Source organism: Pseudovirgaria hyperparasitica, assembly GCF_010093815.1.
Source record: "Pseudovirgaria hyperparasitica strain CBS 121739 unplaced genomic scaffold EJ05scaffold_8, whole genome shotgun sequence".
Lineage (NCBI taxonomy): Eukaryota > Fungi > Ascomycota > Dothideomycetes > Acrospermales > Acrospermaceae > Pseudovirgaria > Pseudovirgaria hyperparasitica.
The window spans coordinates 85,498-108,741 of record NW_022985556.1 but is presented as its reverse complement, the minus strand read 5'-3'; the positions used below and the strand labels follow the sequence as shown (position 1 = coordinate 108,741).

Below are 23,244 nucleotides of genomic sequence, written 5' to 3'. Positions count from 1 at the left end.
CATAAGTCACGAGTACACCCAGTATGGCCTTGAAATGGAGTTCCAAGATAAATAGTAAAAGAAATAGCCGTTCTCCCTCAAGGGACCCTCAAAAACGCGCGATCAAGCCTTCAATGGCGTTCCGGCTCCGTCAGTGGGTGGATTCATGACCTAGCTGTTTACGGTAGGATAGACTTAATGCATCAGTTCAAGCTACGACCTCCATCCACATCCAAGCATACACCCGTCAGAAAGCTTGCTTCGTCGCTGGCTAAATAGCAGGCAGCATTACCTATATCCTCTGGCGTAGCACCTCGCCCTAGCGGAATACCACTAATCAGTGTAGCATGCTTCTCAGGAGTGATACACCCTCCCATGACGTTCTCTGCCCTACATCCTGTCAGCACATGCAGTACCAACATGGCGTTTGCTAAAGCAACATACATCCCAGTATCGCCAAAGACTGGCTGTATGCAATTCACCCGGATCTTGTACGGTGCATATTCCGCGGCCAAGCCTCTCGTAGCTGCTGTGACAGCCCCTTTGCTCGCAGCATACCACACCAGTCCCGGTCTGGGCCGAGGTGTCGATATGCTTGAGAGGTTGATGAATTGTCCGTGGCCGACCTCACGGAAGTACGGAACGATGACCTTGCTACTGTAGTATATCGGCTTAACATTGACGCGCCACATCCGGTCCACTTCGTCTTCTGGTGTCGTTTCGGACGGCTGGTTGCGGTGCACGACGCCGGCATTGTTGACGACGATGTCGAGCTTGCCGAATGAACGGAGGACGTGGGCGAGTGCGAGGCGCCAGTCTTGTTCTAGGGTGGCGTCTAGGATGAGAGCTTCTGGGCTGCCAGACGGGCCAGACGCAAAGTCTTTGAGCTTTGATCCGTCGATATCCCATGCCAGGACTCGGGCACCTTCTGAGGTAAACTTGTCGACGATGCCTCGCCCGAAGCCAGAACCACCGCCGGTGACGATGGCTACTTTGCCTTCAAGACGACCACACATTTTCGGTTGTTGTGAATCCTGTAGTTTGCTATACTCTCACCATCCAGTATGATGTGATTGATTTGAACCTGTTGCGTAAACACACAGCTAACATATTGGGTTTAAGGAGGGGTAGCATATCAAGTATAACTTCATGAGGTGAAAGATGATTCGTTGAAGCAGGGTGCGGGGTGTCGTACAAAGAACACTGATCAGTATTTATGCTTCAATGACTATCATGATACTGTACTCTCTGAATTCGAACAAATGCTATCGTCGATATGTGACCTCTATTTGACGTTAATCGTTTTGAGGGTATTCGCAACCGCATCTTGTTGCTAATGATATAGAAAACTATTCATCAAGGCTAGCCAGCGGGGCAAGCAGATCAGGAATAGAGCTTACTACAACTCCTGTGATAGGCTCATGTAGATAAATGTGAAGCTGCCATACGATAAGACTTCTCAAGGCCTCAGTGAGAAAGAGCGGTGCAGAAGAGTGTTGGCTTATGCAAAGACAATTCCTGAGAGATAGCAGCAAGATAATTAGTGAAGTGACTCTAGCTGCGCTCACCCAACCTATACACCAATCTGTCCACAGCAAATGGTGCTGCGAAACAGAGGTTGTGAATGGTATTTATGATTAAACATTTGACGCTAACTGTCTATGGACTAGTGTTTCTCGGACGAAGTCCGGCCATCAAGCTCCGAGCTACCGACGGCGCACCGCGCAGCTGTCATTGACTTCGCGACCCAGAATGGTCTCTTACTTTTGCCTCCATCATCACGATCACCCACGCTATCTCAACGAAGTCTTGCCTCGTTGTATGGTGTCTCACTGACATCATTCAGCACCCCTCCTCTCTTCTGTCCTCCCTCCTTCTCATACCACCATGTCTTCCGTCCTCCGCCGCTCTGGCCAGGTAGCTAACTTATCGCGCAATTATCTTCGAATAACTTCGCGAAGTCATCATCGACCTCGGAGAATACCTATCGCGCCTCGTTGTCCTTGTGCGCCCCAATCTCAGCGGTGGTATGCGTCCGTCCAGCCTGAAGACCCGCAGCCACCAAAGACGAACAAAGAGGCAAAAAACAAAGCAGCAAAAGACAATTCCAAGCAGGATGGCGAAAATGCAGACGAGCGGCAACCAGCAGCAGAGCCTGAGACTGGAGAGCACGATGCCGCCAAGAACTCTAAGAGCAATATGGCTAGCCTGTCTCCTGAAGAGGAGGAACAACTCGAGAAGATAGTGAGCAAACTGAACAGAGGGATTCCCAAGGGCATGCGGAAAGTTATCGATGCGACTATCGCCCGGATGAAGAGGGAGGGTATACCTGCGGAACTCAAGGAAGCAATGGGCAAGGTCGATGCAGAAAACATGACGATGGGTGACGTCGCCAAAATTTCTCGTCTAATAACAAAGTTCGGAAAACAAAGGACCGCAGAGCTAAGCAAAGATATATTCTACGACAATACACGGAAAGATAGCCAAGCAGAGCAAAAGTCTGGACCTCACGAAGTCGGCCCAGGTTCATCTGGCAAACAGGGGATGAAAGAGGGTTCATCTGACAAGAAGGGAAAGAAAGAGGGTTCACAAGGCCAGCCAGAATTCAACTTCGACCTGAACACGTTCCTAATATCAGGTATATCAGCATACATGTTATACCGTCTCTTCATGCCCACAGAGATGGGCCGTGAAATCACATGGCAAGAGTTTCGAAACACGTTCCTAGACAAGGGACTGGTGGAGAAGATTGTAATTGTGAACGGAACAGTAGCTAAGGTACATCTTCATCAAAATCTCGTTGCTCAAGTGCACCCCGACTCCCCCGCCGCCAACCCAAATTTTACATATCGCATCACACTCGGCTCCGTAGAAGCTTTCGAACGCAAGATGGACGAAGCCCAGAACAGTCTTGGAATTCCCCAGAGCGAACGCATACCCATCGCTTATTCTAGCGAAGGCGCATGGCAAAATCTAGCACTCTCTTTCGGACCTACGTTGCTTTTCGTCGGAGCTTTACTGCTCATATCCAGGCGTGCGGCATCAGGAGCTGGAGGTGGTCAAGGAGGTATCTTCGGTATGGGCCGCAGTCGAGCCAAGAAGTTCAATCATGAAACAGACATCAAAGTCAAGTTCAGCGATGTCGCAGGCATGGACGAAGCAAAGGTGGAAATCATGGAATTTGTGAGCTTCCTCAAAGAGCCTAGCCGATTCCAGAAGCTCGGTGCGAAGATCCCTCGAGGCGCAATTCTCTCAGGTCCGCCAGGAACTGGTAAAACGTTGCTCGCCAAGGCCACCGCTGGCGAGTCTGGTGTACCCTTTTTCAGCGTCAGTGGATCAGAGTTCGTCGAGATGTTTGTCGGTGTTGGACCGTCGCGCGTGCGCGACCTATTCGCGAATGCTCGGAAGACCACGCCTTGTATCATCTTTATCGATGAGATCGATGCTATTGGCAAGTCCAGGTCAAAACAAAACTTCGGTGGTGGCAACGACGAGCGTGAAAGCACTCTAAATCAAATCCTTACCGAGATGGATGGTTTCAATACATCCGAACAAGTAGTGGTCCTAGCGGGTACTAACAGACCCGATGTATTAGACAAGGCTTTGATGCGTCCAGGCCGTTTCGACCGACATATCGCCATCGATAAGCCAACACTCGAGGGCCGGAAACAAATATTCGGCGTACACCTGAGGAAGATTGTAACCTCGGAAAACCTTCCGTATCTGGAGGGCCGGCTCGCAACTCTCACGCCAGGGTTCTCTGGAGCAGACATCGCCAACTGTGTAAATGAAGCTGCTTTAGTTGGTCAGTAAAGGTTCTACGCCCTTTTAATATTTTGCTAATATTTTTGTTAGCCGCCCGCTTTGGTGCCGACAGTGTTGCCATGACACATTTCGAACAAGCCATCGAACGCGTCATCGTCGGCATGGAGAAGAAGTCTCTTGTGCTTTCCCCTGAAGAGAAGAAGACAGTCGCCTACCACGAGGCTGGTCATGCTATCTGCGGCTGGTATTTTGAGTGGGCCGACCCACTCCTGAAGGTTTCGATCATTCCCCGCGGTCAAGGCGCTCTCGGATATGCTCAATACCTACCCAACGGTGACAGCTACCTCATGAACGTCAACCAACTTATGGACCGCATGGCAATGACCCTCGGTGGACGGGTAAGCGAGGAACTGCACTTCGACACGGTCACAAGCGGTGCAAGTGACGATTTCAAGAAGGTGACACTAATGGCAAACTCTATGGTGACCAAATGGGGCATGACACAAAAGGTCGGGCACCTTTACTTCGAAGATGACCCGTCAAGTCAATTGCATAAGCCTTTTAGCGAGGAGACAGCAAAGAACATAGATTCAGAAGTCCGTCGCATCGTTGACGAGGCTTACAAGCAGTGTCGCGACCTGCTCACAGAAAAGAAGAGAGAGGTCGGCCTAGTCGCCGAAGAGCTGCTCTCTAAAGAAATGCTTGTCCGCGATGACATGATACGGCTACTGGGCGAACGACCGTTCCCCGACAAGGGCGAATGGTCAAAGTATTTCGGCAGCAAAGGAGACCGCGAGGGAAGTGACATGAACACGCCGAAACCAAGCGGACCAGGAAAAAAAGATGGTGGTGAAATAGGTGATGCACCTCCGGCGCCAGGAACCGTAGAGCCGACATTATTCAAGGGGCAATAGTTGCTCGCGACTGAGATATATATATCTTGAGCGGGGGTTTTAATTTCCACTCAACTGACTGTTCACTATGTAGGTACTCTGGGTAGACGGTTCGCCGGCGATTTAGCATGCGCGAGTTAACAGGAATTGTACATATCAATTGACAATACGCATAGAGAAGATTTATTCTTAGCCGTAATAGTCCGGTGTTGAATGCGTACCTTTGAAGCCGAGCGAACGAGAATTGGGTCGCTTGTCCTGGTAACGCAGACAACGGGAGAAAGTAGCAGTCGACAGGCACCCTTTTACAATATCCATTCAACTCAAGAGCCTTCTCGAAATCCTGGCTTTCCGAGTTTCGCGCTTTGAGGAGTTACAAGGGGTTTTCCGATGATTCAGAATCCGGCGAACGCGTTGAAGATATCTTACTAAGTAGCTTGATTCCAATCTGTCGTACTTGAGGGCATTGCTCTTGTATTGTGTGGTTGCCTTGTGCTCCACTGCCGGCTCTAGAATTCAAAGAAGTGATTGCCAAAAGAAGAAGAAATATTACTCGTTCGCATAATTTCAGGAGCAGTCCTATTGCACAAAACCCCCGCTACAGCCCTACGGAAGATCAAAATCCTTATGAATGTGTTTTCCGTATGAGCAGCTCTTCTTTTTGCAAGACTAACTTCTTCATGTGCGAGGCTGAACACGGGATTGAAGCGTAGCATGCAGTGTGGTAGGACAACGCTTTTGCAAGTGGCATTTACGAGCGCCAGCCCGGCCACTCTGTGTTTACGCCAGGAATTGGTGAATCTACTATATCAGTGGCATCCCACGTACTAAGAAGATGATAAGATTGGCGAGGGGGAAAACGTTAGCCAGGGACTTTGTCTGGGAATTCATCTCGTCTGCATCATCCTAGACGATGTAAAGCCTGACCACTTACGAATAATGCTCACCAATGTAGAGGCAAAGCTGAATTACATCCACTATGGCAACTGGGTGCACGGAGCTCTTATATGACTCCGTTCATAGTCAGCTCCGAACTCGTGGTAGTCTTGTCGGGTGGGAAAATTCGATGCTCCTCTTAGATAATCGCGAGGAATGCTTGCTGAACAAGCAAGTCACCTAAAGGAAGTGTGTCCTGTTGTTCATTTCAGCATTGTTGTAGAGAAAGTTAGTAATATTCTGCCATAATTAGGTACCTTGGGCTAGACTGCCTTCTATGAATGTAAAATGCAGGCGTGGGAAGATCTGGGTAGCCAATTTCGGATCTCAAATGGCCAGCTCCAGACTACTCCTTTTCTGTCGATGAACAGCGGCTCGCGAATGCTGCAGTTTGCTCGTTGACCCAAGCGAGACCAAACAGTACTTTAAATCTAGACATGTCACGGGATGGTGGCACAGAGGCACACATGATTGCGCAGAAGATGCTTATAGGAATTGAAGTGTTGCGAGTATAGGCTACGGCTTGCTCTATCTCCCTATCATGACGACCTTGTTCTTCAGCACACCGCGTAGACGATGTTGTTCTACTTTAGCTCCAAGATCTGTTCTACTTATATCAGACTATCTCATGATCCTCATAGTCCTTGATCCTTGAAAGTATGTACTTGAATACAGCCACTGAGGTGATCGCGTGATCTCCCGCTTCAAGCCCTGCTTCTGACCTATAACCTAGGCTACCTAGGTAGACAGGGACCAAACCCAGAGGTCAAGTTAGATTGAGAACTAAACATGATTCGGATATATATGCACTATGCACTACGATAGTGTGCCTTATATGCAAGAGAAAACAACCTATGAGAATTCATAGGACCTTCAGGAGATTCGTGACTCCTAAAGTGCGACTGGAAAATCCAGTGTCTCGATTTTCTCTGGAAATCTACTCCCCCCATACTCACGAACCTTGTCCATGGTTTCCATGATAATGATAGACTCGTCCCAGCTGAGCGTTGCACTTTCTTGTTGTCCAGAAAGAATACACCTGGCTGCTTCGTCTGCTTCCCAGAACATACCATGACCCTCACCCTCTGCATTACGGTCCGAACCGAAGCCATTGGTCCAACCACTGCCAGAACCTGGACCAGGCTGGGGAAAAGTTTTGTCTTCTACCACCGGCTTCCCATCAGGGCCATTTGATATAATCAGCTTCGCCCTCGTAGGCCGAAACGCTGGTGGAAAGACTTGTATCTCCCCTCTTGGTCCTTGGATTCGGATCGACGGTATGCTATGCTCCCCAGGGACAGGATCAGTTGCAACGACCAAGCTGGTTGTAGCGATCCCATGGGCATCGCCACCAGCATCTTTGCTTCTTGGGAAGCTGATGACAATGGAAGAGTGTTCGTCGGAACTTCTACCGTCAACGTTCGGGCCTGTGTATATCTTCTGTATCGCCTGCACCACCGGTTTCTGTCTTTCTTTTGGATCCTGTGTAGTATATAGAGATTGGAAGAGCCAAGTGAGTGAATATATGCCAAGATCGAGTAGAGCTCCACCAGCTAGGTCGGGATTGACCATCCTGTGTTTACCGTCCGGAAAATTCTGTTCAGGGTTAAGTGCCATGCTATTATCTGCTGTCACACGTGCAATAGGACCGAGTTTTCCGGATGTGATCGTCTCGCGAACCCAGATACTTAGGGGAAAATAGCGTGTCCAGACTGCTTCCATGAGAAAGAGGTTTTTGGTCTTAGCTATATCAACAAGTTTCCTCGCCTGTGCAGCATTCACGGTGAATGCCTTCTCACAAAGAACATTCTTGCCCGCTTCTAGACACAATCGGGCGTTTTGATAATGGTGGCTGTGCGGTGTTGCTACGTAGCTACAATGTGTCAGTTGTTGGATTATCTGTTCTAAGCCTTTGACACCTACACAATGTCGATATTGGGGTCTTTGACAAATTCTTCATAGGAACCATAGGCTTTCGCATCAGATGGCGCACCAACCTCTTCCAGAAAGTCCTGGGCACGAGAAGTGGAGGAGGAGGACGATGCCGCTACGACTGTATGCTTGATATTGTGTACACCACGGGTGCTAGGATCAACAAGGAGATCGCGGGTGCTGTAGCCGACGTTAGGTTTAATTCATACCTTAGCTGCGTACATGTAGGCTCACAAGGTCTGAGCGATTCCACCCGTAGCGAGGATTCCCCATCGAATTGTTTGAGGGGGACTAGACATTGTGGTTTTTGAGGTATAAGTTCTGCGATACAGATGATGGAGGAGGTGCAATGGCCTAAGAAAGTGAAAGAAAGAAGTGGTATTTGAAAGCCGCCCTCTGTCGGCGTTTGACCCGTGTTTAGTGGGGTCTTACATCACTCGAACAAAGCTGCCTTAGTAAATCGTAAATATATCCATCCCTTATTAGTGCGGGGTCAGATCTGAATGGTGGTACGACCCGACGAGTAGTTCACCTACTTCCGTAGGTGGATCAGGCGAGTCGACAAGGGTGTCATATTTAGTCATCGATCGCCCGCTGTGTTATCTATCACATATTGAATGTACACACCAATTCCTTGATGTCAAAAGTCTCCTAAACAAGGTGTGTTTGTACAAGATGAGTTGGAATTCGTTTTTTGGCTACTGGCATGATCACATCCGAAGTGGGAAGGTATATACTCTCTAGACTCAGAAAGGCCCGCAGACAAAGACATACAGTGCGAAGCGTTCTTACACAGGCATCGAACTAGACTGTAGAAGTACTGTCCCTGATCAGATCTTTTAAGCTTTTCCTGGGCTTCAGCGACGCTCCGTTAGTGCCACGTGAGCTCGTGTTACCATTGAGACCTTTGACACCGTTGACGGTCTTGACTTCCGAGCCAGTCTTGGGTACCATCTCTCCGGTGTGTATGCCTTGAACGGGCTGAAACTTGTGTGCGCGTAATTGGTCTCGAGTTCTTTTCGCTCGTTCTCGAGAACTTGATTCCATGAGTGTCTGCTCAAGTGTGGAACCATTAGGGTTCGCTTCCAAAGCTTCGAGGGTCGGATATTCATCACTTATAATTTCAGATTTGACTGTGCCATTCGTCTGGTATGCGAGATCCCTCCCACCATCTCGAAGCTCTCGTTCGAAGTCTGAAAATTTGATCCAATACAAGGGGTTCATGGTCTTGAACTTGCCGCGGGTTTCGGAGATTTTGTTCTCGATTTCGTTGCAATTAAAACTAGCCATACCGGGTACCGGATACTGCAGTTCTTGTGCAAGGGGCGCCATGTCCCAGCTTTGAACTAGGTGGTCTCGTTGGCGGTCTGTAACTGTGTATTTTTCCCAAGTTGGGAAAAACTCCGAGATGTCCAGCTCTGGAAGACCCAGGATGCCCACACATTGGAACGAATGCATCCACATATCATCGCTCGTCAACGTCGGATTTATGTATTGACTAGGAAAGACATATACGGGGAACCAGAGGGGTATAATACCAATCGTGTCGTTGTCGAAGTAGACTGGACGATCTAGACCCTTTTCGCATGCACTTTTTAGAGTAGGGGGTAGCTTTTCCAATCGTGCGATGCGGGCAGCAGCAGCTTCTAGCCTGGCGACACGTTGCTGTTCAGCGATTTCACGGCGACGATCTTCTTCTTGTTGAAGCCGGATCTCTTCTCTCCTGCGAGCTTCTGCTTCTTCTCTCTCGCGGGCTTCTGCTTCTTCTCTCCTACGAGCTTCTGCTTCTTCTCTCCTACGAGCTTCTGCTTCTTCCCTCTTACGAGCTTCTGCTTCTTCTCTTTTTCGGGTGGCTTCTTCTTTCTGCCTAGCTTCGTCTTCTTCTTTCTTGAGACGAGCTTTGTCGGCTTCGCGTTGCAGCTCTTCTTCCTTCCTTCTCGCTTCAGCAAATCGAGCTTCTCGTACTGGTGATGGGGTTCGTGATGACGGCTTCGGTTTACGGGATTCACTCGGCGCACCAAAGTCGCGGGAGGAAGATTGTTTATCAGTCCTGCCTTGTAAGGCTGGCGAGTCCGGACGCTCACTCTTGACTTTGGCCGGGCCAGAGACTGTGTTCCCTTTGGTTATCTTCCGCGACTCAATATCTGAGCTTGCGTCTGGTGTAGGTTGAATAGACCGCGTAATGGCGAATGTTGAGGGCTCAGCGGACCTTCGCTGCCGTCCTGTTCTTTGAGCTCGCGCACGAGCTTCGACATCACTGTCATCTGATTTGGCTTCTGATTGCTTCGAAGGCTTCAAGGAACTCTTCCGCTGCTCGGTAACCTTTTGCGACTGTAGCTTGCTTGATCGCTCGTGTTCACCCTCGCTTGCGGCACGGTCCTTCGAAACAACTCTTTTCAAAAGCCGATTATCTTTCGTGTCCTCTTCCGAAGATTCTTCGTCAACTACACGGCGCCTTCGTTTGTAATCGCGCTGATTCAAGTACTCTTTGTTAGATGACATTTTAGTTCTAGGCGCTTCAACACTTTGCTTCTCTATTTGTGATCGACGATGCTTCGCAGATACAGGGGATAATGATCGATCGGTTGGCTGCGGCGACGATCGGCGTGCTAGCTTCGTTCGAGCGGGCGGTGGTGAGTTTGATGAAGCAGGAGCATGTTTTCGTGATCTATTAGGGCTTCTCTTGTTCAAATATGCATCGTACCTTTCTTTCAGTAGGCTCCGCTCTTGTTCCCATTTTGGACCCCGTCGTTGTTCAGCCAACTGCCAGTAATTGAGGCCTTCACGATTCTCTCGTGTCGGATCGAAATTTTCTTGATTGAGTAGAAGCTCTATGACTCTGAGGTGACCTCTCCCGATGGCGACTGTCATGTAGGTTTCGCTGTGTTTGGCGGGATCGGGGTCTGCTTTCAGTCCCTCAGCAAGGAATAGACTGAGGATATCATCGTGACCTCCACGAGCAGCAGCAATCCCGCAAGCTATGTTAGGCTTTACTCTACTTTCAAGCAACTCCCCGACAAGCTGCACATTGCCCTCAGCGGCTTTATCCTTCATAGTCTCAACGTTATACTCATTGTAGAGCAGACTTGATGCTTGTTTACTGGGTAGATTGGCTTTGTCTTCTTCCTTGTTTGCGCTCGTGTCGGCCTCCCTCAACATAGCTTCCTTGAGTTCCTTCTCAAGCTCCTCGAAGTCACTACCGTCTTTCAACACGTCGATTGCGCGCTGACCCTTCTTGTTCTGATGATGTGGATTAACTTTCCCCTGACGCAACAAGAGCCTCACAACCTCGATATGGCCATTTTCCGCCGCATCAATAAGTGGAGTATCACGATCACCTGATTGGCATGACGTGTCGCACCCTTTGTCAATGAGGAACTTTACGACGTCATCATACCCATTGAGAGCGGCCTTCTGGAGTGGTGTGAATCCAGCAAAATCAGGACGATTCAAGTCGTCATTTTTCTCGTTGTACGCGGCAATGACTGATTTGAGGTCACCTCGCTCAGCTTCTCGTGCAAGCTTGGTTGCGCCGAATTTGTCAGTATCTTTCTTTGGCATCGTCCTTGCAGGTGAGGTGAGCGATCTATGGGATGATCTCTTGAGGCGCATATGCTGGAGCTTCGGTTGCGAGGGTCGACGAGGAGAAGAGTCTTCATCCGAACTAGAATGTGAAGACCAAGCTCTATGATCGTGCGTACTGATAATAAGATTAGAAGCATCGCGTCGCTTTCGGCCTTGAGTGGAGGAAGAACCCTGCACTGCAGATTGCGTGGAAGCAGATCGTCTGTGTTGTCGGGATGCAGCTGTCGTACTCGACAGGCTTGACTGTGGCTGTTGTTGCCGAGGATTTGAAAGTTCGCGTACAGCGCCATCTGTTTTGTGACGCTGCCTAGGAGGTTCAAGGTTACGGATATGTCCTTCGTCTCGCGCTTTCCGTTTTCGAGATTCTGGTATAGAATTGCTCCTATCGCGTCGCCCAGAAGCCACTGAAGGTGAAAAAGCATTACGAGGCCGTGGTGAACTCGTGGCCTCGGTTGGACTTCGACGCGTGTCCTCTTTGAATTGCGCACTGCTTGACCAACTCATGGCGTTCGAAGCTGCACCAGAGCTCTTTCGTCGCCGTGTGGAGCTTGACGGACTACCATGGGAATCGCGTCCATTCGCCCTCTCGTCTTTACGTTCGTCTGCTTCGTTCTCTCCGTGCGATGGCTTTTCGACAGAAGCTCGCGTGACTCGTTGTCCGCTAGCATCCTCTGTCTCGCTCTCTTCGTCCTGTATCGAAGAACCCACAGCATCTTCATCGGTCTCTGCATCGACATCAGACAGCTTTTCAGTTTCCGCTTCCGAGTCATGCGTGGTCTCTTCTGGTGCGCTCTGAATACCGCTGATATTAGCAATCTGTCTAGCATTGCCTGATGCTGTTACGTCAATCGCACTGGATAGACTGACTGGGATGATCTTATGTGTGTGCTGTTCTACGTCGTCGTCTCCTGAAGTGTCGTCGATATTGGTGCCATGAGGAGCCGTGGCATTGTCGTTCGTGTCATTCTCAGGCATAGCGTTCGTATTGATGTGATGTCGAGCACGTTCTCTGCTCCGTACATCGTGTAATATGCAGACGGTCCGATTATTTTAAGGATGCGCAGTGGCGACGCGCCTGCGAGTATATCTGTCTACGTGTAGACGATAGGAGATAGTGCTATAAATTCCGATGATGGCGCGGTCATGGATTGGAGTCGGGCAAGATCTCGTCGTAGGTGTGTTTGGTGTAGGGGATGATAGCCAACAGACTCAAGAGCGAAGTTCAAGCTGAGCAGGCAGCCACTAGCGCGCCTTTGGCCTCTACCTTGGAACTCTAACGTTATCTACCCAGAGATTTCCCGTGGTAATTAACCACCTAATACCAAACCATATCTTAAGTGTTGACACCTCGTCCATTGAAACTCTTAACGCTTCGTGTATAAACAGCATGAAACATCCATGCGCTTGTTCAGAACCTAGCGTTGTTGCAATCGATCTCGACACATGGCCGACCCAGCCCCTCGTAGAGTGAATGTTCTTCCGCTTGGGATAGATCCTGCCATTGCGATACGTGCGGCCTTCCTGGCCGGCTCTGCCTTTGTAAGTGTTCTTTGAGTTCTCGACCGATTCCCCGAGGCCCTGATCATGAATAGGTACTCTTGGTGTATGCTATTCCTCTACTACGCAATCGACTCCTTGCGTATGGTCCTCGTTCGTCTGTCGTACCTCCAATCGACGCATCTTCGAACCGTGCCAATCACTATATTGCGATCCTCGACCGTCTCGCTGCCTATCGTGTGCCTCACAACTACTTTACACACTTCTACATTGTCTCTGTAGTTGGCTCTTTAGTATGGGCGCAACAGCTCTTGACCCAAGGATCAATATTTAATAACATAGCCCAACATGCAAGTCTTTCCAGCCGTCGTCCAGCCATGAGCTTCGAAAGCATTGTGCTCGCCTGGATGCTACTCTGCGTTCAGGGATCGCGCCGTCTTTACGAGAGCCTCGTCTTCTCACGCTCATCGAAGTCGACCATGTGGGTAGGGCACTGGGCGCTCGGGCTGTTGTTCTACGTCGGCATCGGGCTGGCTATCTGGATCGAGGGCATACCAACCATGATCCAGGAGGAGAGGTTCCATCACCTGCAACATGATAAACAAATGTCAGGAGCTGGCCGATCAATCACTTATGTCATCACACCAAGTGGCCGTAACGTCGTCTTTATACCTCTATTTCTGCTTGCTTCTGGACTGCAATACGTAACGCACAAGTATCTCTACAGTTTACCTAGATACCCCGGTTCATCAGTCGTCTACACTCGTCCGACACATCCTACGTTCTCCATGTCTGTAACGCCTCATTACTTCTTTGAGGTCTTAATATACACTAGTCTAACCATCCTATCCGCACCACGCGGAAATGTAGTCAATTGGACTGTGGCTTGCGGTTTGGTGTTCGTAACAGTGAACCTTGGCGTGACAGCCATAGGCACAAGACAATTCTGGATCTGTACATGGGGTCAGGAGAGTGTTAGAGGGAAAGCGAATATGATTCCACTTATATGGTAGCCCCGTAGCGTTGCGCATGATACCATATTGTGTCTCAGGTCCGCATACCTCTCAACTGTTCCTTGACTAAAGTCCTCAGGCACGCAGATGGGCGATTCAATTTGCACAATAACAATTCAAGCTCGATGTCTTACTTACCCAGCGCGTGCGTGGGCAGTAGTCAGGCATGCAAGCTTCAATTTCGTCCGGGAGAGCTAGGCCGTACGGCTAGGCTAATATGCAATAAAACGTATGCACATAAGCATTACACCAGTGACATTGTATGTAAGATGCCAGACAATCGTCGTGAAGATGTGCACTGAGTACAAGCGGTATAACCAAACGAGATGCCAACTCCATGCGTTCACAACAGGCTCGTAGCCAAGACTGTGGTAGGAACTTCATTGTTCAAATGTTATTGCTCCAATCTCTTTCCAGGGTTCAATAGAACCGCAAATTTGTTCCTAACAAGCTCGCGAAATTAGAATGGGACGTTCCCGCGTGCGTGAGCAGCTCCACTGACGATCTTCACTATCCTTGCGGTGGGAAATGCTACGGGTGGGTCTGAAAGGTTGCTAGTCCAACCGTGGACTGTACTATGAACCTAACTATTACATCCATGGACCCTCGATCCAAGCGGCACTGCGATCCTCTTCGAATCTATCAATTCTTGTCTATACACTAAGTCGCTTGCCAGAATGGCGACAATGGGAGAGGATGTTTACTGTACGGTAAGTGACTTGCTCAAGACCTTCGAAACGCTTGCATGTGCTGATCCGTCACAGCTTGTTATGAGCGACAACTACCTCAAAGGTACCACATGCAAAGAGCTTCAGAGGCATAATTGAGACTCGCCACAATACTAATCACATATCGCAGGGGCTGCGGTGCTCGCCCACTCGTTACGAGATGCTGGAACCAAGAAGAAACTGGCCGCGCTCATTACGTTGGACACACTATCGGCAGCCACGATTGCCGAGCTTAAGGTCAGTCTCCCACGGGCGGCGATTGTACCACACTCACTGTTTTATTAGGAACTATTCGATTATCTAATTACGGTCGACCGCATTCGCAACCCAAATCCCAAAAACCTGTACCTTATGGACCGCGCTGATCTTTCTTTTGCGTTCACAAAAATATACCTCTGGCGGCAGACTCAGTTTAGAAAGATCGTCTATCTGGATGCAGATATCGTGGCGCTCAGGGCTCCAGACGAATTATTCGAGATTGACGCACCCTTTGCCGCAGCCCCTGATGTAGGCTGGCCAGACGCTTTCAACTCTGGGGTCATGGTCCTGACACCAGATATGGGCGAGTATTGGGCGCTGCAGACTATGGCAGCGTCCGGCGACAGCTTCGACGGAGCAGATCAAGGCCTGTTGAACCAATACTATGAGCATAGAGACTGGCAGCGACTCTCGTTCACGTACAATACTACTCCCAACGCGCAATATCAGTGGGAGCCGGCCTATCGTCATTATAAGAGAGACATCAAGATGGTACATTTCATCGGAAAGCAGAAGCCCTGGATGAAAGCGCGGCAGTCAGCGTCTGGACCTGGAGTATATAATGAGCTTTTGAGCCATTGGTGGGCTGTATACGACCGGCATTCGAAGCCCCCTGTGAGTTAGGAACCTATGTTCAGATTTGTATATCTTCTGACCATCTTAGATTGCGCCCCCGGCTTCACACACTGTAGCGACGGCCAAAGAAAGCGAATCGGATGACACCAGTAAGGAACGGGCTAACGTCCAATCCGAACCTGTAGTACTCTCGCCCCATGAAGCATCGCCAGAGGGTGATGCGCCACCTTCTATAGAAGAGCCACTGCCGAATCCTTCTGACAACGCAGAAGTGCTAACCGATGACTTACGGGAGGAGCGTTCTGAACCCAAGCCTCGCGAGTTTTCAGCCCCACAGATGGAATGGGATGCAACCAGGTTCGTAAATCAGCATGACGTTTAATATGTGTACACCCCACTCACAACATGGACACCAGATCCGCCCCGCCAGCCGAGTCTAGGCCGGAGGCCATGGATTTCCCCGTCCAGCAGTATACCTTCAACGACAGCAGGCAATTGTTTCAACCACCCAAGTCATATCCGGAACCGCCTAAAGATATGTGGTATGAGGTCCCGCAGGAAAAACCAGCCGCAGAAGAACGACCTAAACCCATTTTTCCGTGGGAGAAAGATCGTATAGTGCCTAAGGCAACTCGTGTATTTGCAGACGACCAACCGTCACCTCATTCGACGCCATGGCAGTCTTTATCGATGACATCTGAACTTGAGGTCGACGCGGTGCCATCGGCTTCTTCGACAACCCATAAATCTTCCACAGAGACGTGGCAGTCGTTCAACAACCGATCTGTGAATGCCTGGGACGCGGTGCCAGGTATAGAGAACTATATTCGCTCCGTTATGGAACAACAGTCTCCAAGGAAGAACAAGTCAATGGCGATCCAGATACCTTCAACCGAAGGTCAGATATTATCACCGCCGCTTGATACCGCACAGCGCAGAGAGAGCCTGATTTTAACTGATTTCCCAACAGCTATTGAGCGACCGAGTCTGCCAGTCACGCCGGCTCCCATACGAAGACCGACATTCTGGGGTGAAGAGAGAGATGAGACTGGAGCACTACCAGCTGCAGACGGAGTGCCAGATCAGACCGACTGGGTACGTGAAAAGCTGTTTGTTTGTCCTCAGTGCGGTTTTACATCTCATGAATCCTCCTTCAACGCATCGAATCCACCACTCTTTGATTCTGCCAACGTTGTGTCTCGTGTGACCACAGTTGAGCACGCCCCTGATGTTTCCACTGAACCAGTTTCAGTTGCGATTGAAGAAGTGGAAGCACCTGGCATTGCACAGAATGAGGATGCCTTCGAATCAGAAGGCTCGAGTCCGCCAACATCACCGCAGCTTCTACCACTCAGCTTGCACCCTCCACCTGCTTATCATTATTATACCCTCCCCGAACATTTGCGTCCTGTATCCAAGCTTGCACCCAGTCTACGACTCAATTCCCATCAGATTTGACGCGTCACGTCATACATTGAACAAAACGCTGATTGGATAAATATTTAAGAACCCGGACGAGCAACTAGATAATCTCCGCCGCGGATCGCTCGTCGAAATCGAACACCTTAAAAGTCCCCCGCCGGGCAAGCCTATACCCCTTAGAGAAATGCCAGAGCATCTCGCTGTCACGGAAGAAATAACGAAAGAGGCGGACGGCCCGTGCTCCCCGACTACAAGTGACTGACTTGTAGGCGTTGTGGAGCTGCTATCCAAGGCTTCCGCACTTCGACTCATGGTATGGTACCAAGCCTTCCCTTCGATTCATGATGCGATTACTATATGATCTCCGTCGAACTCAAGCAACGTTCAACCCATTGGCTTCCAGGCACTGCTTAGCGACGTCGAATACCTATTTAGCCTTCTGTCTACAGCGTTGTCTTCCCTGTGGTTGTGGGATTATTTGTATTGGTCAGTTGCTGCTTCGTAGGTGTTGAGGGGAAATCGTTCAGCATTTGAACTATGATGCATGGTTTGCGATGTTATTTCATCGGGTGGTTTATCTGGCAGACAGCATAATATTGGCTCATATTCAGCGTCCCTGTAATGTGCAATGCAACCTGACTAGGTTCTTGATGTGTTATGAATAGCGAGTCTTAATTTGAAGTGGTATTTAGGTCCAAATATGATAATCTCCGTGAGCATCTTAGGATGGATCTTGTACCAAGGGAATATGACATTGAAGATTGAAGCTACAACGCTTTCTGGATTGAACATATTCGCTGCTGAAGTGTTAGGCTTCATTTACATCACCCGAAGTTTCAGCGGCGTCGGGTTTGGAGCTCCCGTCGCCGCCGGTCTCAGCTGAAAAGAATGCAAATGACGCAGCCCATTTCTAGAGGGGTACCCCGCCTGCACTGACCAATGAGCAGTGAGTGCCTTCCTCCATCGCCCAACAATACCTTAAAAACCTTCATCCCGACTTCGCTACAATCTATCTTCGCATCAATTCATCTCTCATCAACGTGAACAAAATGTCTAAGCCTCAGGTCTTCTTCCAGGTAACTGGCGCCAGTGGTACACCCTTCGGGCGTATCGTGATGGAGCTGGACAACGACGTAGTGCCAAAGGCAAGATATATCCCCTGTATTCTTACTTGATTGACCCTTGGAATTGTGTGCTGACTTTGAGGGACCAACAGACTGCCGAGAATTTCCGTGCTCTGTGCACTGGCGAGAAAGGATTTGGTTACAAGGGCTCGACCTTCCATCGTGTCATTCCTCAATTCATGCTTCAGGGCGGTGACTTCACCAGAGGAGACGGCACTGGTGGCAAGAGCATCTATGGCGAGAAGTTCGCCGATGAGAACTTCAAAAGCAAACACACCGGCCCTGGAATACTGAGTATGGCTAATGCTGGGCCAAACACCAACGGCAGCCAGTTCTTCATCTGCACTGAGACAACTGGGTGAGTGTCATCCTGGCCTGTTCAGATTTCTCCTTCATTCAGTCCACATGTTATGCAATGCGCAGAATCCATAGTACACATGACACTGACTGACTCATGATGAACAGTTGGCTCGATGGCAAGCACGTCGTCTTCGGTAGGGTCATTGAAGGTATGGACGTAGTCAAGGCTATTGAAGGACAGGGCAGCAAGAGCGGCCAGACAAAGCAGAAGATTGTCATTTCCGACTGTGGTCAGTTGTAAGTCTCGACCATGAATATCGGGTCGTTTTGTCCTACGACAAGTGAAGGGTGAACGTCTAGTAGTCTAGGCCTAGCAACAGCACGAAATTATCCATAAAAATTGACAATATGGGTCTAAGACTTCATCGTTGTTATATTTGCATCATTTGCCACCATTGTGTCTATCTTAATGTGCGATTGAGGTCCACACTCGTGGTGATTTCACTATTACATTCATTATTCTTTGGCATCCTCGATCAGCTCCATGGTTATAAGAATTTGTGTGGCTTAAAAGTGACGAAGATATCCGGGAGAAGTCCCGTCTCGAATAGGCTATCAATGTTAGGTGTAGTTCATATAAAGGAACAGAGCAAACTCACTTTCCTGTTCCCCTATTTCAACCAACGCGCTCTTCTTCACACTTCGTTCTCTATCAATATCTTCGTAAAGATAAGACTTAAAGGGGGTAACATAAGAGTCAAAGCTGTCACGTCGATCTTGACGACTGCTTTCTCCGTGTCCCTTTGCTTTCCTCGCATCACATACTGTCCCAGTCAGCATATCCAACCCTAAACGTTTTATGCTAAAGCCATTACCCATATTTCGGATCAGATCACGTATATGCCGAGCCCACTCATCTCACCCCATCCATCACTCCTTTTAACGGCACACGCCCGCCCGTCATCCGCACCGTGTGCTCGAGATTTCCCCTCATGCCCGGAAAGGCATCTTGGAGATCTTTGGCTAGTATATCTCGAAAGTCGGCATAAGCTTGAGCGCGTCCATTCAGCTTCTGATTGAATTTCTGCACCTGCTCGACGAATTGGCGTTGCAGGATGTCGGGGTTGCGACCTTCTTCGACGAATTTGACGATGTGGGGGGGGATGTGGATGTCGATGGTGGAGGCAGTGCGGAAGAGGGTTTGAAGATTGGATTGAATTTTTGCGCTGTAGTAGAAGTAGGTTAGCAATCGGTCTATGTGTAAAGGGCTGGGTGGGGGAGGAGGAGGGGGTGAGGTTTACAATTCTTGCTTGAGGACGTCACGGCCGGTGTTATTGTCTTCTTGGTAATCGAGACTCTGGACAAGAAGGTTGTAGAAGTTTTGAATTATGGCCTTGAGTGTCCCTGCCTATGTATGAGCCTGTTGCTTTGTGTTGGCGCACTTCTGCAACTCACTTTCGACTTCATCGCGGTTTGGAGGCGGCACAGGTGCCATGGATGCGGGGTTAGGTAGTACGGGTATTTATATGTACTTAGGCTAAGGATATCTACTATGGGTCAGAGGTTATGAAGTGACGGGAGGGCGATTGTTGAAGTTTTGCGATCCTTTACGGGGCATCAATGAGTGTCTTCATGCCAAGCATCGCGGAGTGTGGGGCTACCTTATTCCGCGGTTCACGATTACAATGACTTGAGCTATACTGACAACGAGGACGCCACAACGCTTTGCGCACATCTTAGCATACAGCTCATTTTTCAAAGGGAGCATCAATAACTGTAAGAGCTTGGGATGTGAAACTACTATCTATGCCCATGCAAGAGCGAAATAGCGATCTCTGTACCTGGCCCACAGAGACGTGATGGCAACGTCGACAACGATAAGACCAGAACAGCATACCACGGTAGATGAGGAGCCCGCGAGTAAATCTGTTGGTATGGAGCGGCCGATTTCCAAAGCATACCAGGCGGAGCTGGAACGACAAGCACAAGAAGCAATCTCGGACAAGGCCACGATATCCTTCATTCGTCGGGCGTTGTGTTCCCGCAACGCCCTGGCCAACACGATCACAGGCGGAGAGAAGGGTGGAAGTACTCCTCAGCCGATCGAAGACTTACTGCCTCCTCTCACGAGCTCGAACGACGTCGACCTCCAGCTATATGCTATCATCGCTGTGATCTTCAAGGAGTTTGTATTCACGTGGTACTCCAAAATCACTCCAGACCATGTGTTTCCAGATGAAGTGCTCCAGACTATAGCACACTGCACAAGAGCACTCGAGCAGCGAGTCAGAAAGGTTGATCTAGAGGCCCTGCTTCTAGATGAGATCCCCGACGTGCTGCAGAGTCATATCAATGGTTTGTCTCAAGTCTTCTCAGACCATTCCTAGGTTAGTGTAAGGCTGATGATCTCCGAAGCCTATCGAGTGGCCACAAGAACGTCTATGTCGAATGCGTTAGCTTCAAGCAAGCAGCAGATCTATCATACACTCAATCCACACCCTGCACTATCGCCTGTGCCAGGCGACATGAGTTCTTCGAGCACGCTGGAACAAAAGGAGAACGAAGTAGCTTGGCGCCAGCTACTCGTCCAAGGCATTCTAGCCGTTCTATTACCCACAGAGGACCTAGAAAATGGTTGTTTAAGGGCATTAGTAGCTGAAATCTTCTCTGAAATGATCCTAGGAGGCGGTATCAGCGAGAAAGCCTGCGAGCCCTGGCTGCTCTGGGAAGCCACTACGAAAATTATCGAGACTGTCAAGCCGCGTACGGCGCAAGGAGAACAATATGGGACGAATGTTGCACAGCGTTCGAATCGGCATCCTGACCCAGATTCGACAAACTCCCCGAAAAGCTCTCAGAAATCTCGACATCGGCGGGGATTCCATCATGCGGCTAGCTCGGTATTGAGCTCATTCTGGGCTGTTCTACAGTACGTTTTTCTAGCGTGGTATACGATTCGTGCAGCAATGGTCATCCTTGCAAGGTCATCTTCCTTGCCGTCACGATCTATGGCTGCGTGGAGCGTCCCGATCCCGGTGGAGGACACTACTCAACAGTGGCTAAGGCCCAAAGAACATACAGCTGCATTGATGCATCAAGACTCCAAGCAACCAGTGGTCAGTATGAAGGCATGGAGTTGCATCTCCCTCGTCATCGAGCTTGACAGTCACATGCCCTGGCTTTCGGGATTTACGTCTTTCCTCCACTGGGCATCGTTGGAGGGACCAGGCAGGGTGGGTGAAACGGGCGGAGTGCTAGACAGGTGAGTGCGTGACCTTTTTCCATGTTGCATGTCAATTTCGCATCATCCGCAGGTTGGACATGTTTTGCTGGTGTCGGACAAATTGCAATTGCAGAAGTGTATCCAGGACGCTGACAGGCTGGCTCGACACGATGCCAAACCCTGCGGCGGCGTAGCGTCCCCGGTCCCTCCCCAGGAGACGCCGACAAGCCAGCCCCGCTCAGTCCGCATGCGATTTCGGTCACTTGACTTTTAGGGGGGTTGTCTGCATTTTGGGGGGGTGGCTCCAGCCTATGCCACGGCCCGCCCGGTTGCACGCTCTTATCGCGCTGCATTTCGCATTTCCTCCCTCACCTCCCCCCCCTTTGGCTGCCCTTGGTACCCCTTGTTTGCCCCTGTCACTGCCTGCGCCAGGTCCGCTAAAAGCAGCGTGAGAGAGGAGGAGAAATGCTCCCTAGAGATGGGGATCCCCCCCAAAACCACCGCCGCCGCCGCCGCCAACTCTGCTTCTGCGGCCCCCCATGCGACCGCCGCCGGCGGGGGTCACTGGCCGTCTTTTGCTCAAGCGCCCTACATACTCTATCCGCTGCCATTTCGCACGAGCGAGATAATACCCACCAACGCAAATCGTTCTGCGCCCACCACCATCGCAACCGTCTGACGTCGCAATGCTGCTACACATGATGGCTCTATGAAGCGGCACGAAGGACTATTCCGACCTCGGACCGCTGCAGCTGCCCTCGTCTTGTCATCCAGTTGTTGTCGACGGAATGTTTCTAGCATCGTCGTACTCGCGTGCATCATCATCTTTTCACCAATTCTTTCCTAGGGCCCTTCGGCTCTGCGAGACAGTCAATAACCAGGATGTCAATCGCCTCGCAATTTTGAAATTGTCTGGGTTGGGTCGCTCATCGCCCGTATCATTCCGTGCGATTCTCATGACCCTGCACGCTTGAGCCGAACCCCTACCGTTAAGAGCCTCTCTCCTCTCCTCACTCGCGACCCTGGCTGTCTGGTACACAATATATACTCCATACGCCCTTCCGGATGGTACCAGTAGTGCGCCAATCGCTTGCAATGAAACCATGACGCATTCAACGCTATCACAACGTTCCGCGGCATCTCACTTCGTACCCGCTGCATCGATGTCGTTTACAATGTCCTCCGCCGCAAAACATGTCCATCTTTCCACAGAGTGCACAGACCTTGTTCGCGCTAGCCTGCTTTACTGAAAATCATCTACTGGTGATCTTCGGCGCTAGAGTAAATTCCCGGGCTTGCAAAGTTTGCTAACCATTGTCTTTTGACCGAGCAGGTTACTCTCGCACTACGTCCACAATTCCCTGCTGAATCCGCAGCTGATACCCCCGCTGTTACGTTCTGTTCGTGCGGCATTGTTTCCTCGAAATGCAATGGCACCGGCGCGGGTACCTCCAAGTCAAGAGGAGATTTTAGAGATCAAGCGCCGTTGTGCCAGATCTGTTGCTAACGTCCTACCCCAGCAAGTCACCAAGGTCTACTTTGCTACGTCATGTCTGGATCAAGTAGAAGCTGAAGTCGAGGATCTGCTGGATGTTCTGGGAGACAAGTACTGTAACAAAACACTCATGTTCAGCCTGATCGAATTGGTGATCGTCAGGCTTCTGCCTGAGATAGCTGACAAGGGTATCGTCAGCCTGATGGAAGAACGGCTCGGAGAGATGAGCTCGAATAATTGAGTGGAACTCGTATGCTTAGAGGATCTGAGTCGGAATTCATAAAGGCCGACCGCCGTGGAGGCTTGACCAGCCAGCTACAGGGGCTTTCCCCTTAGGCTTTAGCAAATCCTATTCCAGATACCTTCATCAACGAATGAGATAATTCATTCTGTCCGAATATTGCAGGTACTAACGTCGTGAGGGGCCAACCGCAGCAGCCCAATGAAGGAAGTATTACCGCACAGCAAGCAGCAACAGCAATTCCGCCTCATTTCCTCTTCCGAATTGTTCCTAGCCT

The 23,244-nt window shown here is 50.0% G+C and overlaps 9 protein-coding genes across 9 annotated transcripts; 5 read left to right on the top strand and 4 right to left on the bottom strand.

The window, feature by feature from the left end:
* Positions 1–182: 182 nt before the first annotated feature.
* EJ05DRAFT_439254 (NAD(P)-binding protein) lies at positions 183–995 on the bottom strand (the record flags this gene model as incomplete). The annotated part of the gene is made up of 2 exons (XM_033741864.1): positions 183–369; positions 424–995. The coding sequence occupies 2 exons, from the start codon at positions 993–995 to the stop codon at positions 183–185; spliced, it is 759 nt and encodes a 252-aa protein (XP_033600289.1).
* Positions 996–1,866: 871 nt separating this feature from the next.
* Positions 1,867–4,658, top strand: EJ05DRAFT_438719 (cell division protease ftsH; the record flags this gene model as incomplete). Its single annotated transcript, XM_033741845.1, has 2 exons — positions 1,867–3,784; positions 3,835–4,658. 2 exons carry the CDS (start codon positions 1,867–1,869, stop codon positions 4,656–4,658), a joined length of 2,742 nt encoding a protein of 913 aa, XP_033600288.1.
* A 1,618-nt stretch (positions 4,659–6,276) lies between these two features.
* EJ05DRAFT_368343 (NAD(P)-binding protein) lies at positions 6,277–8,177 on the bottom strand. Its single transcript, XM_033741123.1, has 3 exons — positions 7,740–8,177; positions 7,497–7,685; positions 6,277–7,446 (listed from the first exon to the last, which is right to left on the bottom strand). Exons 1-3 carry the CDS (start codon positions 7,802–7,804, stop codon positions 6,465–6,467), a joined length of 1,236 nt encoding a protein of 411 aa, XP_033600287.1. The 5' UTR covers positions 7,805–8,177; the 3' UTR covers positions 6,277–6,464.
* Positions 8,178–10,070: 1,893 nt separating this feature from the next.
* Positions 10,071–11,594, bottom strand: EJ05DRAFT_439189 (ankyrin; the record flags this gene model as incomplete). The annotated part of the gene is made up of 1 exon (XM_033741862.1): positions 10,071–11,594. A coding segment is annotated over one exon (1,524 nt), but the record flags the coding sequence as incomplete, so codon positions are not given.
* An 817-nt stretch (positions 11,595–12,411) lies between these two features.
* EJ05DRAFT_464717 (uncharacterized protein) lies at positions 12,412–13,822 on the top strand. The gene is made up of 2 exons (XM_033742755.1): positions 12,412–12,629; positions 12,683–13,822. Exons 1-2 carry the CDS (start codon positions 12,534–12,536, stop codon positions 13,598–13,600), a joined length of 1,014 nt encoding a protein of 337 aa, XP_033600285.1. The 5' UTR covers positions 12,412–12,533; the 3' UTR covers positions 13,601–13,822.
* Positions 13,823–14,277: 455 nt separating this feature from the next.
* EJ05DRAFT_485918 (nucleotide-diphospho-sugar transferase) lies at positions 14,278–16,620 on the top strand (the record flags this gene model as incomplete). Its single annotated transcript, XM_033745490.1, has 6 exons — positions 14,278–14,310; positions 14,365–14,392; positions 14,459–14,565; positions 14,614–15,201; positions 15,251–15,519; positions 15,579–16,620. 6 exons carry the CDS (start codon positions 14,278–14,280, stop codon positions 16,618–16,620), a joined length of 2,067 nt encoding a protein of 688 aa, XP_033600284.1.
* Positions 16,621–17,596: 976 nt separating this feature from the next.
* Positions 17,597–18,524, top strand: EJ05DRAFT_476146 (cyclophilin A). Its single transcript, XM_033743962.1, has 3 exons — positions 17,597–17,729; positions 17,801–18,066; positions 18,174–18,524. The coding sequence occupies exons 1-3, from the start codon at positions 17,634–17,636 to the stop codon at positions 18,307–18,309; spliced, it is 498 nt and encodes a 165-aa protein (XP_033600283.1). The 5' UTR covers positions 17,597–17,633; the 3' UTR covers positions 18,310–18,524.
* Positions 18,525–18,921: 397 nt separating this feature from the next.
* Positions 18,922–19,503, bottom strand: EJ05DRAFT_510714 (uncharacterized protein; the record flags this gene model as incomplete). Its single annotated transcript, XM_033748197.1, has 3 exons — positions 18,922–19,234; positions 19,310–19,412; positions 19,464–19,503. The coding sequence occupies 3 exons, from the start codon at positions 19,501–19,503 to the stop codon at positions 18,922–18,924; spliced, it is 456 nt and encodes a 151-aa protein (XP_033600282.1).
* A 439-nt stretch (positions 19,504–19,942) lies between these two features.
* EJ05DRAFT_492916 (uncharacterized protein) lies at positions 19,943–22,967 on the top strand (the record flags this gene model as incomplete). The annotated part of the gene is made up of 3 exons (XM_033746073.1): positions 19,943–20,363; positions 20,424–21,270; positions 22,565–22,967. The coding sequence occupies 3 exons, from the start codon at positions 19,943–19,945 to the stop codon at positions 22,965–22,967; spliced, it is 1,671 nt and encodes a 556-aa protein (XP_033600281.1).
* Positions 22,968–23,244: the final 277 nt, after the last annotated feature.

Excerpts from the sequence above, each read along its gene's own strand:
- EJ05DRAFT_368343 (XM_033741123.1), bottom strand. The coding sequence starts at position 7,804 with ATGTCTAGTCCCCCTCAAACAATTCGATGGGGAATCCTCGCTACGGGT. Across the intron at positions 7,686-7,739 it reads GGTGGAATCGCTCAGACCTT|CACCCGCGATCTCCTTGTTG; the intron begins GTGAGCCTACAT and ends CGTCGGCTACAG. Across the intron at positions 7,447-7,496 it reads GACCCCAATATCGACATTGT|CTACGTAGCAACACCGCACA; the intron begins GTAGGTGTCAAA and ends GACACATTGTAG.
- EJ05DRAFT_464717 (XM_033742755.1), top strand. The coding sequence starts at position 12,534 with ATGGCCGACCCAGCCCCTCGTAGAGTGAATGTTCTTCCGCTTGGGATA. Across the intron at positions 12,630-12,682 it reads TCCTGGCCGGCTCTGCCTTT|GTACTCTTGGTGTATGCTAT; the intron begins GTAAGTGTTCTT and ends GATCATGAATAG.
- EJ05DRAFT_476146 (XM_033743962.1), top strand. The coding sequence starts at position 17,634 with ATGTCTAAGCCTCAGGTCTTCTTCCAGGTAACTGGCGCCAGTGGTACA. Across the intron at positions 17,730-17,800 it reads ACAACGACGTAGTGCCAAAG|ACTGCCGAGAATTTCCGTGC; the intron begins GCAAGATATATC and ends AGGGACCAACAG. Across the intron at positions 18,067-18,173 it reads ATCTGCACTGAGACAACTGG|TTGGCTCGATGGCAAGCACG; the intron begins GTGAGTGTCATC and ends CATGATGAACAG.